We start from the raw sequence: 15472 nt of genomic DNA on the forward strand, positions 1-15472 counted from the left end.
GCCTTTGCTGATACACCAGGCAGTCTCTGGCCACCTGCTCACCCCCACCCTTTCTGAGGCCACAGAGTACTTTAATGTTCCCTTTGATCTTTCTTTCTTGAGTCTTGGCAGAGCAGCTGTGTCTGTAGTCTTTGGGTCGTAGAGTCACTTTTAACACCTGTAAACCTGACTAGTGTACAAGTGTGTTTTGAGATGCTCCTCACTTAGGCTGTTGTGTTGCCTTTTCTGTTTGGTTCTTCTAGCAGTCCCCATGTCCTTACCCTTAGATGGTCCTTTTCCCTTGCTTTATGCGGGGATGATTTGGAATATTGTGATTACTTGACTTGCAAGATGCAGAGCCTCGCTCTGAAAAGATGACTCTTACAATGACTTGGCTGCTGTATCTTCAGAGCCTTTCTCATCTCTTGATAAGTCTGTGTGTGTGGCTGAAATGAGAATGCAATAACTGCTGCAAGTTTTGTAAAAGAGATTCTCCACAGCTTATCTTGGCTGTACAGATGGATGTGTAATTGATCTAGTACTTGTCTTGGCTGCAGCATGCAGACATGTGGGCTTTACTAGTGTGAGTCAGACTTTTGCAGCCAGAGCATGTTTTGATGAGGAATTGGGTAGGCATGCATGCATGTTGCTGGGATAGGTACTACCCTGTAGGCCTGTTGCTAATATGGATGAAAACATAAGCTGGAGTGAGCTAATGACAGTGAAAATGAGCCCCATCTTACCATTCTCCCTGTCAATTCAGTGCTTTGGCAAAGGAAGTAATTACTTCTGCAGTTACTGATGGGCATATTCTGGAGTTGTGCAGAACCAGCTGGGCTGCCCATGGTACCAGATGGACCTTTTCCCACCTTGCCAAGTGGGTAAGACCTTTTGAGTATTGCTTGTCAGGCTTTACCCATGCTGTCAGCAGCATACAAGTAAAATGGGGCCTGGAAACTACAGCTCTTAGTTCCAGTCTTCCTTTACTCTCCTCACTGGGTCTGTCTCTAGTTTGGTAAACTTGCTTTTCAGCAAAAAGATTCATGTAGTCATAATTTAATTTCCAATCTGATCCTCTGCTAGTGTGCTTCCATCCACACTGAAGCAAAAAATAGTTCTTAAAAAATAAGCAAACAAAAGCACATGCTTTAGTTTTGATAGTTGAGCAGTAATCAGAGAGATATCTCATTCAGAGTCTGTTTCAGGTATTTCAAGTTGTGGGAGGACTGAGAGGCAGCAGGGCTGCTTTGTATGGTCAAGGAACAATCACAGAAATCTAGCTGTATTCCATCCCGTCCCAAACAGTAGGGTTCATTCAGGCACCAGTAACTTCTCTTGCTATTTTAACATTTGGTCCAAAGCTTGATTTGGAGGGGAAACAATGATAATTCACAATCACTTCCAACATCTACTAACTCCATTGCTAGGATTTAAAAAAGTGTTTCCTTCTATGGTTAATTTAGTACTCCGTGGACCTCAGTTTGAGAAGCTAGGCTCTAGATTTTTTTTTTATCTTTAGTCTGGGTCCGCCAACATCTCCCAGCCCAGGAAAGGCAAGGGAAGAGAAGGGCAAGAACCTGAGATCCCTGTAGGTTCTACCACCTTCAGTTGAAGGAAAGTGTGATAGAAGCTGTGAAATCATGGGAGTATTTTGGTGCATCTGTTGCATTGTATAGGTTATAATGGTACTATTTCCAAATTGACAGGAATAATATAATCCCACCTCCAAATGACTCCAAGTCTCTCCTTCTCCTGGTCTTCTACACCTTTCAGATAATTACCCTTACCAGGAACTTTCATTTAGCCATCTTCTCTGGTTACTTGTCTGACTTTGTCGGTCTTTCCATCTATAAATAGAATCATCTGGTGTGCCATTTTTTCTTGCGCATGTGCACCTCTATTTTTTTCAGTGAACTTTGATTCTACCCTTCCCAACTTTAGCAGCTGCCCCTGTCAAGCTGCTAAAAATAAGTGGCATAGATGTATGTGGGCACAGCATGTGAAGTATAGCAAATGTCTTTAGGGTAGTTTTCTGTGCTTCTAAGAAACTTGGGAAGCAGAAAAAACAGGTGGGGAGTAAAGAGATTATTTTTTTTTTCCCATGAGTTTTAGTATTTATTAAAAGAACTTAGTTGTCAACTGTTGGAGGCCTGAGGTTCTGACTCGTTTCTGAAGATGGGGTGTGTCTGGAGCAGCAGGAATGCAAGATCCCCAAATACGTGTTAGCTCTGCTTATGTATGTGAACTTTGTTTTCTAGGGAGCCTGCACTTGGGCCATCCTTTACTGAAGTTACTAGTTAATGATTTAGTGCTAAATGTGATGGTGGTGTGATAACTGGCTTAGTAAGGGCTAGAGTGGGACCCACCAAACTCAGTCTACATGAAGCATTGGAGGTCTTACCATTAGAACCGATGTTAGAGACAAACTGCTTTGTATTCTATTCTCTGGTCCCATTGCATCAGAATAATGATCTAAGAAAATATTATAAGATGACATGTGCATGGTAGCGTGGTGGCTAAAATTGTACCTTCTCATCATAAGGTAAAATTGTGGGATAAATATGTTACTATGGGACTGGCAGGACTGATTGTAAATAGACTAAATGCTTATACCTCAGTCAAATAATGACTTAAGGGGGCTATAACAACCATCTGCAAGTATCTGAAAGCTGGAAATGCCAAGTAAGGAGAGGAGCAATCCTAGATTGCCAGCAGGGTAGTTAAGATGACCTAATAGGATTTTTTTTTTTTCTATCACTTGGCACTTGTGTGAAGTAATTGGCTTGATACAGACTGGATTAGATAGGTTTTGAGCGACTGGCACATGTTGTGGGGCTGTGCAGTCTGAATTAAAGTAGTTTGAGCTGGGTAGATTTGGTACAGAGTGAAAGCTGTTGGAATAGATTGAAATAGGGACTGCATTGAGTTGGAATAGTGACAGTGAGTGAAACAACTTGCCTTGGAACAGTTTTCAACTGTTTAAGGGTGAAGGCTAATCCTGCAAACCTTTCATCATGCGGATAAGCTGTTTTGGATGAGGTAACAAGTGGTACTATTTGTGTGTGAGAGAATATTGGTATTTCTTACTGCAATTTTTGTTGCCTTGGATATTTTTTCAGAAGATGTAATGAAGCCAGAGAGTGGCCTCTAACCTAGGGGTTCTGAGCCTTTTTTTTTTTTGTACCAGGACCTGTTTGTAAACGTTGTCCAGTCTTGACCTAGTACCCCTCACTCCTGACCTGCTGCCCCCAGGCCCCAGCCTCCCAGTGTGTGGGGCAGGAGTGGGGGTATGTGTTTGGGAGTAGGGCAGGCAGCCCCTCGCAGGTTGGAACTCGGCCAGCCTAGAAGGGAAAAGTTCCAGTTTCCCATGTTTTTCCTCCTTTAAAGGAGAATCCATTTTTAACGTTTGTTGATCCGTTTCTTATGTTCGTTTGCAACTCTTTCATATATTCTTTGGGCCCACTTTTGGGTCACAACACAGTTTGAGAAACACTGCTCTAAACAGGCTCATTGCAGGTTTAGTTTCCCAACCACACTCGGAAGTGGCACCTTTTCACTAAAAGCTTTTTTTCCCCATAAAGCACTTAATTTCACAATGAATAGTTCAAGTGTGTGGTGTCCTGGATAAGGCAAATCACTACCATGCATCGTAGGGTTGCTGGAATGGATCTAAATTCTGGAAGAGGCTGTGGGAGAGGAAGCACAGGGTGGAATATTCTGGACATGGCCTGCTCACCCTCCCTCTGAGGATCCATGCTACCACTGAGAGGGGCATTTCTGATTCCTGCTTTCTCCCAGTGAGAGAGCCTACTGACTCAGCTGTTTTTCTAGATATGTTGCAAGTGCTTTACTGACTGATCCATCTGGCCTGATGAATCTTATCATTAATCTTACATCGTTCAGCATACCATCGTAAACACCTGAGACTTCATCTGCAAAGAAGGAAAAGTCATCTAACACATTGGCTGACTTTAATATTGAGATGTATTTAAAAAGGGATGTTCCTTCCTTTTCCCCATAGCTTATCAATTTCTAACTAGAAACCATAAGTTTTGAATACCTTAATAGATAGACTGCACCTCCAGCTATATTTTCTGAATGACCTACAGCAGAGTTCCTCAGCTCAACCACAAGTAGCCTGAATATGCATTTTATTTGATTTGTTCTGTGCTTTGGCTGTTGTGCTCTTTTTTGTCTTATGATGACACATGGTCAAGAGGGAAGGACTGACTGGCCTATTTGGACCCTGTATAGTTTAGAATATCACCACCAAATATTCATTCTGCCCTAATCTTTTTTTGGTTTTAGGGTATTGAAGGAGAGATCAAGGATGGGATCACAGAAGGAGCACAACTCCAACAGCCAATCCATCGGAATCCCACTTATCGGCCCCGCTACCGCAGGTAGGTACAGTATGCACACCATTAGCCAAATTGCCATTGGATTCAGGCCAGGCACTCATGATCAAGGTGGATTGATTTAAATCCCCAAGTTAAATAATTTCTTAGACATTAGGGCTGGAAGGGACCTTGGAAGATCGAGTCCAGCCCCCCGCCCAAAGGGCAGGAAGTCAGCTGGGGTCATAGGATCCCAGCAAGATAAGCATCCAATTTGCTCTTGAAGGTGTTTAATGTAGGTGCTTGAACCATCTCCAATGGCAGGCTGTTCCAGACCTTGGGGGCTCGGACAGTAAAGAAATTCTTCCTTATGTCGAGCCTGAAATGGTCTCGCAGTAGTTTATGACCGTTTGACCTCGTCATCCCTTGGGGCGCTCTGGTGAACAAACGTTCCCCCAGATACTGGTGGTCACCCCTGATAAACTTATAGGTGGCCATCAGATCACCCCTGAGCCTGCGCTTTTCCAGGCTAAAGAGACCCATGGCTCTCAGTCTGTCATTGTAAGGTCTGCTTTCCTGACCTCTGATCATGTGCATGGCTCTTCTCTGGACTCTCTCAAACTTCTCCACATCCTTTTTGAATTGTGGAGCCCAAAACTGGACACAGTACTCCAGCTGCGGCCTCACCAAGGCCGAGTACAAGGTGAGAAGGACATCCTGGGATTTGCTTGAGAAGCGTCTATGGATGCAAGCCAACGTTTGGTCACTTTCCTAGCCGCAGCATCACATTGCAGGCTCATGTCCATCTTGTGGTCAATGATGACTCCCAAGTCTCTTTCTTCCGTAGTGCTAGCCAGTGTAGCACTGCCGAGCCTATAAGGATGCTGCAGGTTTTTCCTCCCAAGCTGGAGAACCTTGCATTTTTTGGTGTTAAATATGATAGGGTTCTTCTCTGCCCATTTGCTGAGCCTGTCCAGGTCAGCCTGGATCACCCGCCTGTCTTCTGGTGTGGATGCTGTGCCCCAAAGTTTGGTGTCATTGGGGAACTTGGCCAGTCTGCTCCTGACTCCCAATGTCCACATCATTAATGAAGATGTTGAACAATATGGGTCCACGGACAGAGTCTTGGGGGACCCCACTGGTCACAGGACACCGTGATGAGTGACTTCCATCAATTACTACCCTCTGGCTCCATGGTCGTACCCATTGTCCCAGCCAGCGGATCATGGTGGACCCATGGCTACAGTTGGCTAGTTTCGCCAAGAGGTGATACCAGTTCAAAGGCTTTTTTGAGGTCAAGATATATGACATCAATCTCTTCTCCCTTGTCCAGGTGATAGGTCACCTGGTCATAGAGGGAAATAAGATTGTTGTGGGTAGGTCTTGCTTGACTAAACCCATGCTGGCTATCCCTTAGGGTGTTGGCATCAGCCAGTCCATTAAGGATGGTCTCTTTAATAAACTTTTTTAAGATCTTCCCTGGAATAGAAGTCAGGCTGATGGGCCTATAGTTAGGTAGATCCACTTCCCTCCCTTTTTTGAAGGTAGGCACCACATTGGCCTTCTTCCAGTCTTTGGGCACTACACCAGAGTGCCAGAAGTTTTCAAAGGTCCGTGCCAGAGGTTGGGCTATGACACTCGCCAGTTCTTTGAGTACCCTGAGGTGTAGATTGTCAGGGCCAGCTGACTTGAAGGTATCCAGCTTCTCAAGATGTTCCTTCACAAGGTCAGCATTAATGGAGGGCAGGGGAACTCCCTCACCCGGACCTCTCTGTCCTGTAGCGGGCATGGGTGTCCCATGGGACTGATGAAAGACCGACGCAAAGTACCTATTTAATAGGTTGGCTTTTTCGTAGTTTCATAGTTTGTAGGGTCGGAAGGGACCTGAGCAGATCATCTAGTCCGACCCCCTGCCATGGCAGGAAAGGGTACTGGGGTCAAATGACCCCAGCTAGATGTTCGTCTAACCTCCTCTTAAACACCCCCAGGGTAGGAGCCTGCACCACTTCTCTTGGAAGCTGGTTCCAGACCCTAGCCGCCCTGACTGTGAAGTAGCGCCTTCTGATATCTAACCTAAACCTACCCTCTACCAGCTTCTGACCGTTATTCCTGGTCACTCCTGGCAGTGCTCGGGGAAACAGTGATTTCCCCAGTGCCTGCTGATCCCCCCCTGACTAGTTTATAACAGGCCACAAGATCCCCCCTCAGCCTTCTCTTTTGGAGGCTGAACAGGTTCAGGTCCCGCAGCCTGTCCTCATAGGGCCTGCCCTGTTGTCCCCATATCATACAAGTGGCCCTCCTCTGGACCCTCTTGATGCCGTCGACATCCCTCTTGATGTGCAGCGCCCAGAACTGGACACAGTACTCCAGCTGCGGCCTGACCAATGCCGCATAGAGGGGAAGGATCACCTCCTTGGACCTGCTCGAGATGCATCTGTGGATGCATGCCAAGGTGCGGTTGGCCTTCCTGACTGCCTCCCCACACTGCCGGCCCACGTTCATCTTGGAGTCAATGATCACTCCCAGATCCGTTTCCGCCTCCGTGCTGACAAAAGGGGAGTTCCCCAACCTGCAGGTATGATGCCGGTTGTTCCTGGGGGTCAGTTGTCAGTTGCCCCATCTGGGTCAGCAGGGGTCCAACGTTGCCCTTGCTTTTCCTCTGGCTCCCCACATATCTGAAAAAGGACTTTTTATTACCCTTGATGCTCAAAGCTAGTTGGAGTTCAGTTGCAGCCTTGGCTTTCCTGGTTTGCTCCCTTCAGGACTGGACCAGTGCAGAATAATCCTCCTTGGAGGCAAATCCCATCCTCCATCCTTTGTAGGCCTTTCTTTTTACCCTCAGGAGGTTTGCTAGGTCCCTGGAGAGCCAGGGGGGCTGCTGTGCCCTCTTGCTGCCTTTCCTCTGAGATGGAATAGATTTAGTTTGTGCATTGAGGATCGCTCCCTTGAGGAGCAACCACTCTTCTTGTACTCCCCTCTCCCTGGGGTCGTGGTTCCTTAGGGCCTCACTGACAAGCCTCCTGAACTTGTCAAAGTCAGCTTTCCTGACTTCTGTGTTGCTGGCTGACTTGCCAGCTTTACGGCGCGTGGTGAAGGTGATCAGCTCGTGGTCGCTGTCACCCAGCTTCCCATCGATCACTAGGTCACCAATTAGGTCATCCCCAGTGGCCAGTACTAGGTCGAGCAGCGCTTTGCCTCTTGTTGGCCCATAGACTTCTTGTCAGGTAGAGGTCATCAACGCACAAGAGGAAGTTTTGCAACCGCTCGGATTTTGCTGAGCGATCCTCCCACGAAATGTCCGGGTAATTGAAGTCACCCATGACAACCATAGTCCTGGAGCATGCGGCTTCAGCCAGTTCCTGGGCGAACTCCTTGTCAAGCTCAGGACTTTGGGTGGGAGGTCTGTAGTAGACTCCCACCATTGTGTCCCCTGTGCCATGTTCTCCACGGATTTTAACCTAGGGTCTCCAGTCATCCACTCTTGTCACCAATATCAGCTTGCAGGGATGCGTAGCTTTCCTTAACATAGAGAGCTACACCCCTGTCCCTTTATCTACTCAATTCCTCCTGTACAGGGTATAGCCATCTATACCCGTGGTCCAGTCAAGGGTGGAGTCCCACCAGGTCTCCGTTATCCCTATGACATCATAATTATTTGAACTGAGCAGGAGGATGAGCTCCTCCTGCTTATTCCCCAAGCTCCTGGCATTGTGTACAGGCGGCAAGTGTCTCCTTGGGGGCTCTTGCTTTTCCCACAGATTGTACCAGGGCTGGGGCAGGGGTGGGCTCCCTTAAGTGCCTTGGCCTGCTGGCTTTGCAAGGGTTGTTCAGCAGGCCAGCAGTGGCGGTAGTGTTTAAAGAAAGGTATGTTTTGTTTTTGTTTTTTTTTATTGGTTGATATAACAATTAAGGTGGGTTGACTTGCAGCTAGATACAGTTTTTACATTAAATTTGGTACATACGTTCCATAGGTACATAATCTAGATAGATATCAATTTTAAAGATATATAGCGTGGCTTGTTAGTGTACTAAAATATATCTATATAAAATGGTGAAATACGTATTTCTTATTTGCTAGATGATTTTTTTTTTTTTTTTTGCTTCTGCTTGGTTTGAGAGCCTTGCTAATGCACGGGTGTGTCCTGCCTGTGGGTAGGACTGTCATTCGTGCATCAGACTCGGCAGCCATCAAAACTCATCAGTGTTACTATACTATACACCATGCTGTGTAAAGAACGATGGTGCCAATTGATTAATATTGATATCAAGCTGTGTTAAGGTGGAAATTGGCAGGTTTTTTTTCCTCCAGTTTCTAGGTGTTGAAATCGAGACTAGTCTACACTCCACAGAATGTTGTTCTATTTTCCTACACTGGTCTTGAGCCCAACCTTGGTCCTTTCTGTTGCATGCACTTATTTTCATAGCGTAATACTAAATATGTATCTTAGCCTAGCTCAGCATAGGTTCAAATTCCATTTTAAGATGGCTTATTTTTCAGAAGGAAAATTTAATTATAATTTAAGTTTAAAAAATCAAAGAAATCTGAATTACAATTTTTTTTTTATTTTTTAAATCATTGTTTTGTTTTTTGTTGTTGTTTTCCACCCTGTTCATGATACTCTGGCAGTTATTGGTTCCAGAATTAAAAGTCCTTCACAGAGATGGGTGCCACAACAAGCGTTTTCATTTTATGGAGGAGGAAGCTTAGGCTCAGATTGGTCAAGTGCTCTGTTCAGGGTGACACAACGTGCTAATAGCAGAGCCTGAAATAGAACCCAGATTTTGCAGCTCTTTTGTCTTCTTGCCTGGTCTCTGGATCACGTTGCATCCTGGGGCAGGCAAAGAGGGAAGCGAGGAGTAGTGACGCTTACCTCTTGGATTCCAAAGTTGCGCCAATCCAACCTCTAGCAGCTGTGCTGACAAGTGAACTTGAACCTCTCTGTGTGTGTGCTAGGCAGCCGAAAAAACGATTCCATGCCCTATAATACCCTTTTCACTTGGGAAGTATAGTGGAGTTAAGGCGTCTCATCTTAGGAAGGCTCAGGAGTTGTTGGGGTCCATTGCACAAAGTTGGCAGGTAATAGTTTTGCCTACTCTGCCCTCCTCCTCTCTGCCTTCCTTGGTTCATTTATAATCACTTTACATGTGTATGAAATCAGTGGGCAGGATTTTACCCTCTTTTTACTTGAGTATAAATCAAGAGGGACTAAAGTGTTCTGTTTGAACCATTCAGGAAAGGTAGATTGGCTTTTATGGCTCCAATGCAGTGGAGCAAGATGGCTTAAGGCAAGCAGTTAACAGAATTTCACTGGTGGACAGTGAGTCTCCTTCACCATTTTCAACTTCATTGCCTTGATTTTTCCAACAGAAAGAATGGTCTAGTGGCCAGCAAAGAAAGCTTAAGAAGTCCTTTACTTGTTCCAAGGAGGCAGCTTGGGTGATTTTAATAAGTTTTTCTCCATTTCTGTGACTCTCAGTTGAGCCCAGTTAAAACTGGTTTGCCAGCATTCAGTGGGGAAATGGTTTAGCTGAGCATTGTTGGTTGGGAAAAGTCTTTTTGTTTTTCAGTGGCATGTACTGTGACTTAATCTTCTGCCTTTCATGTGCATTCCTGTTTCTCCCCAGAGGGCCCCCGCGTCCACATCCTGCTCCAGTGGCTGGAGAGGCTGACAACAAGGAGAACCAGCATGAGGCCAATGCTGTGAACCAGCAGTCACCTCGTCGTGGTTACCGTCGTCCATATAACTATCGGCGTCGTCCCCGTCCACCCAACGCTCCATCTCAAGATGGCAAAGTGGTGAGGGTATTTCTCACAATAGGGGAGAGTTACCAAGGGAGATTTTTCCCAATATGTTGCCAAGCTGGTGGCTACAGGTATATAATATGCCTTATACCTCTGCTGTAGGGAGCAGACTGTCATGAAGGGTGCTTAATGTGAGGATGATTATTTGATGTCACCACCAATTAGAGACTAGTTTGAGAACTACCAGCTACCTTGCATAGAATTTTAACCATCCATCTTATGAATTAACTGATCATCTTGAACTGAGGCCAGATTGGAACCAGTCCTTTTTGAGGTGATGGACCTCTTTCACACTTCTAACTAGCCATCACTTTCCAAAAGCAAGTGGCTGTCCTGAGAGAATGCCTTGGAAAAGAGGCTTCTAATCCCATTTATCATTCTGCTTGAATTGTCCAGTCTTGGGGACCTAACTACAGAGCACAAGCATCTTAGTGAAATATCTGTATCTTATTATATGAGATGGCAGGTTCCCTTTGTGTGTTGGGGGTGATTGGAAGTCCTTTCCGAATGGAAAAAACTAGTAGGATTACAGCTTCTAAGTTGTGGTGTTGTTATCACTATAGACCTGAGAAGGGTAGTGGAAGTCATTCTTTGCCTACTTAAAATTTTTTTTCAGACCAAGGTGGCCGAAACACCAGCTGAGAACCCTGCTCCAGTGACCGAGCAGAGTGGTGCTGAGTAACATTTGGCTCCCCAGACACCTTTTTACCATCCATCAGGTAAGGCTTATAAAGTACTCCCAGGTTTAGGTGAAATGTTTTCCTTCCAGCTGTGACTAACTGGCCATCTTACTTGTTCCCCTGTGCATTGAGGTAGAACTGTTGCTACCAACAAGTTAGAATCAGAAAGCTAGAGTTGGAAGGGACCTCAGGAGGTCTGGTCCAACCTCCTGCTCAAAGCAGGATCATCCCAGCCAGGACTTGTCAAGCTGGGTCTTAAAAACCTCCAAGGCTGGAGATTTCACCATCTCTAGGTAACCTGTTTCAGTGCTTCACCACTCTCCTAATGAGAGTTGCCTAAAATCCAACCTAAGCCTCCCTGCTACAGCTTGCTTTTTGTTCTGTCATCTGCCATCATTAGCTAATAGGCAGCACTATTACATAGGATTACAAATTCTACAAAAAGTTTTTTTTTTTCCCCCCCAAACATACTAAGCAAAAGAAACTGCACCCATTCCAAAGTGAAAGACACATGGATGTTGTGGGGTAGGGAGCAGGAAAGAATCAGGGCAACATACAGGAATGAGGCTTCTTGAAAGGGGATCTGCATGCTAGAGCTCCACAACTGCAAACAAACAACACTTCGTGGCTACAGTGTCCAAGAGGATGGTGTCAAGTGATGCAGAAGTGGATGGCAACTTGGGCAGCAGTGACCACAAGTATTTGAGTTCAGGATCCTGATAAAAAATAACAAAGGAGAGCAGCAGAGTAAGGACAAAGGACTTCAGAAAAGCAGATTTTGATTCCCTCAGGGAACTGATGGGCAGGATACCCTGGGGAGAGCAGGGAGGAGTGTTTTAAAAGAAACCTTACAGAAGGAGCAGGGACAAAGCATCCTTATGTGCAGGAAGAATAGCAAATAGCAGGTGAGTGGTCTGGGTTAGCAGAGAACTCTTTGAGGTCAGGGTCCACCCCTAATTCTGGATGTCTTCATGGAGAATTTTTTTTTCCCCCCTTTACACCTCGGATTGCAGCACATCCCTGTTCTCCCATGACTCTAACCTGTCTTTGCTCACGTGTCCCTTCTTTTCATGCTCCTTTCTAGTCTTCAAATGGGAGGAGGATCTAGGTCTCATGCAGAGGTGCAAGATCAGACAGGATAACTGGGATTTGGAGTGAGGAACAGGGCTGGAAGAAAAACTGCTTGAGGGCAAAGATTTGGCTGAGAAGAGTCCTGAAAACATTTATGGAAGTTTTAGCTTTAGAGATTAAATAAACTTGAGTGCAGCTCCATTGGTGTGGAAATGAATTGCAGCCATGGTACTCGATCTTTCAGGTTTATTGAGTGATTCAGGACTTTGATTGGTAACATGTACAGGGAAACCATTCATTTGAAATGCAATGGACCAAAAAAAATAGGACCTTTGAAATAAATGTGCCCACAGTAATTTGCACATTTGAAAATTACAACAGTGTGTACAGATGTGGTTGTACAGGAGGCCATGCAGGCTTTAAATAGAATATTAACAGAAAATCCCCTTGTATAATAATTGTTTCAGTTTTGTTTTCTGTATACTGTTCTAAGTTTTAGCATAAGTACTCATACACAGAAGTATTTGTCAAGAGTGTATATTCATCTATAGCAAAGACTAGATGAGATACTAGTTCAAAGGTAAAATGCTTGCAATTCTTAAAATGTGGTTCATGGGGCTGGGCCCAAGCAGAGGCAGTGTCATTTTTTGAGCCGTGGTGACCACACAATCTGGGGGGGGGTGGTGGTGTGCGTGCACCAGGTATTCCCCCTCCAGCCCCTTCCCACCAGGGTCTGTGTATTAATTAGCATCCCCCATTTACTACTGAAACTGTGTTCTTGTTAAGTTCTGGGAACTTCTAAAATTTATATTTATGGAGAGCGGGGCTACACCAGTCATATGTAACAGGCTGAGATAGGGAGTGACAGAGCCTCAGCTACATAAATGTTTGGTGAGGTTTGCTGATAAATGGGAATAAGTGGAAATGAGCTTGGCTCTGGAAGTGAAGAGTAAGTTGAAATGTAGTTGTGATTCACCATGACTTGGAAAAAAAGAAGTTGTTGCTGAGGGGGATGGAGTGCAATGGGTGCTATGCCTTCTTCAGCTGGGCTGCATTAACTTGCATTTATGGTAGGTTTCAATAAGCATGGACCTTGGCTTTGTGTTGTTGCATGTTCTCTGGGCATGCTCAGCATTGGCTACATTTAACCAACTTTGTAGTTGGTTCCCATAACTGAGCATGTGCTGCTTATGGCAGCAGTTTAATGGTGGACAAAAGTATTTGGAGCTTTTCTTGCTTCAAGGTACTATAGAAGGACTTCAGATTTCAAAGTAATGAGGTTTTCTGTATCTAAGGGACTAGGGAAGGACTGTGAATTTCAAAATGTCTTTATTTTGAATCATCTGTATCCTGAAGCATACAAAAACCTATCTTTTTGGCTGGGGAATGACAGTGGTTTGAAGTTCTATTGTCACAAAACCCCATGAATTGTGATTTTATACATGTTGTGAATACCGTATCAGTGGTGTTTGTTCTGCCTGCTACGCTTGACTCAGTATGCAGATTCTGGGAATAATTTTAATACTCTCCCATAAGCACTTTGAATGCCAAAATGATTCTGCATAGACAGCAATATTATCGTTTTGTGGGGCAATACTCTGGGACTACTTCTGCTTCCCAGATTTTTGGTGAACAAAATTCAGCCAATCACTTTTGGGGATCCTGTTTCCAGAGTAAAATAAAGATGCTGAACTGGTTTAAAAATGCAGCCATATGCTGAACAAGGCCTTTCACATGGACAGCAAGCATGCTGTTAACTGCAAAAGTTGTGCATGGATATAAGCCATGCTTAGATGGCTCTATTTATGCTATATTGTTTGTGTCTGTACTTCAAAATTTGGTTGGAAGTTGTAATGTAGAGTAGCAATAAAAAGTTCTAGGAACTGATGAAGGGAGAATATTTGACAAAATTAATAATTTTTGTGGTGTTTGTTGTTTTTTGGCTGTTTTATAGGTGTCCTAAAGTGTAATTAAAAAAAAAAAAAACCACCACCAAAGAAACATCCAAGCAATAAAACGAGAACAACAATGAAAACCAGATTTAAAACCTTCAAACTTAAAAGAAATAACTAAAATATACCAGCAGCTGAGATCCAGGGAACGCCTGCAAGACAGATGAATGGAGAGAAAAAGAGAGCGAGATTCAGAAAGAGCGACCTCCCCAGCTTCAGCGGCAACTGCAGGGTTTTTTCTTAGAATTTCATCATTTTCTAGTATTTTTTTCAAATTTTCTTCTGGTATCAGACTGAAAAAAGAAAAGGGAAAAGACCCAACCAAAGAAATGAAATTTTTAAGTCCCATGCTTTTTTAATGGACGCTGGTGCTAAAACCTCCCAGGTGTGATGAGTTTTTTTTTCTTTTTATTTTGTGCCAGTCCTGCTTCATTGTAGGACACGGGGAGGAGAAATTTCCGCTTTCCTTGATAAGATCTATTTGAAAAATGTTCAGCGTGGGTGACGTTCCTCACAAATAAAATGATTCAACATCCAGAAAGCAAACTAAGTTAAAATTAGAAGCGTCTTTTTCATGTTTACATTTAAAGTAGCCTGAATAATATTTTAATCGTTCAGTACTTGGATACTGTTGATAACTACCTACCATCGTATAAACACTAGACCTATGTTACGTAACTTGTTCAAACATACTGGACACTACAGAAATACTTGTGTAAGGTTACATATGGGTTATGCCTACCTCATGGGTGTCAAAGATTTGGTCCACAGGGATATGGTTTGCTTCCTTATTACAAGCAATTGGCATGTGTATTGGCCATGGGGGGGTGGGGTAGGGTCTGAGTGGTGGCTATGCAAGGAGCCCTACTGTCTGGATCTGGCTTGTGAGGGTGATCAAGCTTAATATCTCCAGTCTACTTCATGCCAAATCAGCTAGTATAAAGGGGTTGTAAAGCAGTTGTTCAAAAAAGCAGTTTGCTGGCATGGAAACATGACCAGCTATAGCTCCCTAACCACAAAACCCCTGGTAACGGGCATGGTGTGAATAGGAATGGTTGAGTAAGATACTTCTGTGCCTTATTACTTCTATTGGGCATTGGGACATTAAACTGGAGAGTTCACTGCCACTCAAAGGGTGGAGGTTGGGGAAGAAGAGGGGGGGCTAATAACTGTTAAGACAAGCCTCCACTCCAGATTAATCTCTTTATTTGAAATCCTATTTAATAACTGTCAGGTCCTGGAAAGGTTAAGCTCTCATTTTGGTGAGGGTTGCTTGTTTAGTACTTCCCCTTACACCTGCAAGCAGTTTTGTGATCAGGCTGCTAAAAGTCCCCAAATATCTGCCTGGACTTGGTCTGTTTCTTTCTTGCAAAGGCCAGTACTTGACTCCTGGTGCTGAGCTTAGGCATCAAACATTACTGTATCTCTCGGAAATGTGCCAAATGCTTCAGCCTCCACACTGTACCACTCTGGACTTGCCTAACCGTGTAGCTCTTGCAGGCACTTGCATGGCCATGTCTCCTCTTGGATATTAAAGCATCTCATATGTGCCTACTTCATGCATGCTTACCTGTTCTTAACTGCCAAATTTCTTCAGTTGAATGCAAGCAAGATCCTCAGTTGAATGCTTTGAACTGTGGAGGACTAAAT

General features: G+C 44.4%; 1 protein-coding gene across 1 annotated transcript in view; it reads left to right on the top strand.

The window, feature by feature from the left end:
- The window catches only part of YBX3 (Y-box binding protein 3), a 35491-nt gene extending 21112 nt beyond the window's left edge, over positions 1–14379 (top strand). The window contains exons 6-9 of the mRNA XM_090043952.1: positions 4288–4382; positions 9942–10113; positions 10736–10838; positions 13825–14379. Coding sequence (XP_089900078.1) covers positions 4288–4382; positions 9942–10113; positions 10736–10801 — 333 coding nt within the window. The 3' untranslated portion in view covers positions 10802–10838; positions 13825–14379. The remainder of the gene's footprint in view (positions 1–4287; positions 4383–9941; positions 10114–10735; positions 10839–13824) is intronic.
- The last annotated feature ends 1093 nt before the right edge of the window (positions 14380–15472 follow it).

Source organism: Crocodylus siamensis, chromosome 4 (genome assembly GCF_052110815.1).
Source record: "Crocodylus siamensis isolate JL-2025a chromosome 4, ASM5211081v1, whole genome shotgun sequence".
Classification (NCBI taxonomy): domain Eukaryota; kingdom Metazoa; phylum Chordata; order Crocodylia; family Crocodylidae; genus Crocodylus; species Crocodylus siamensis.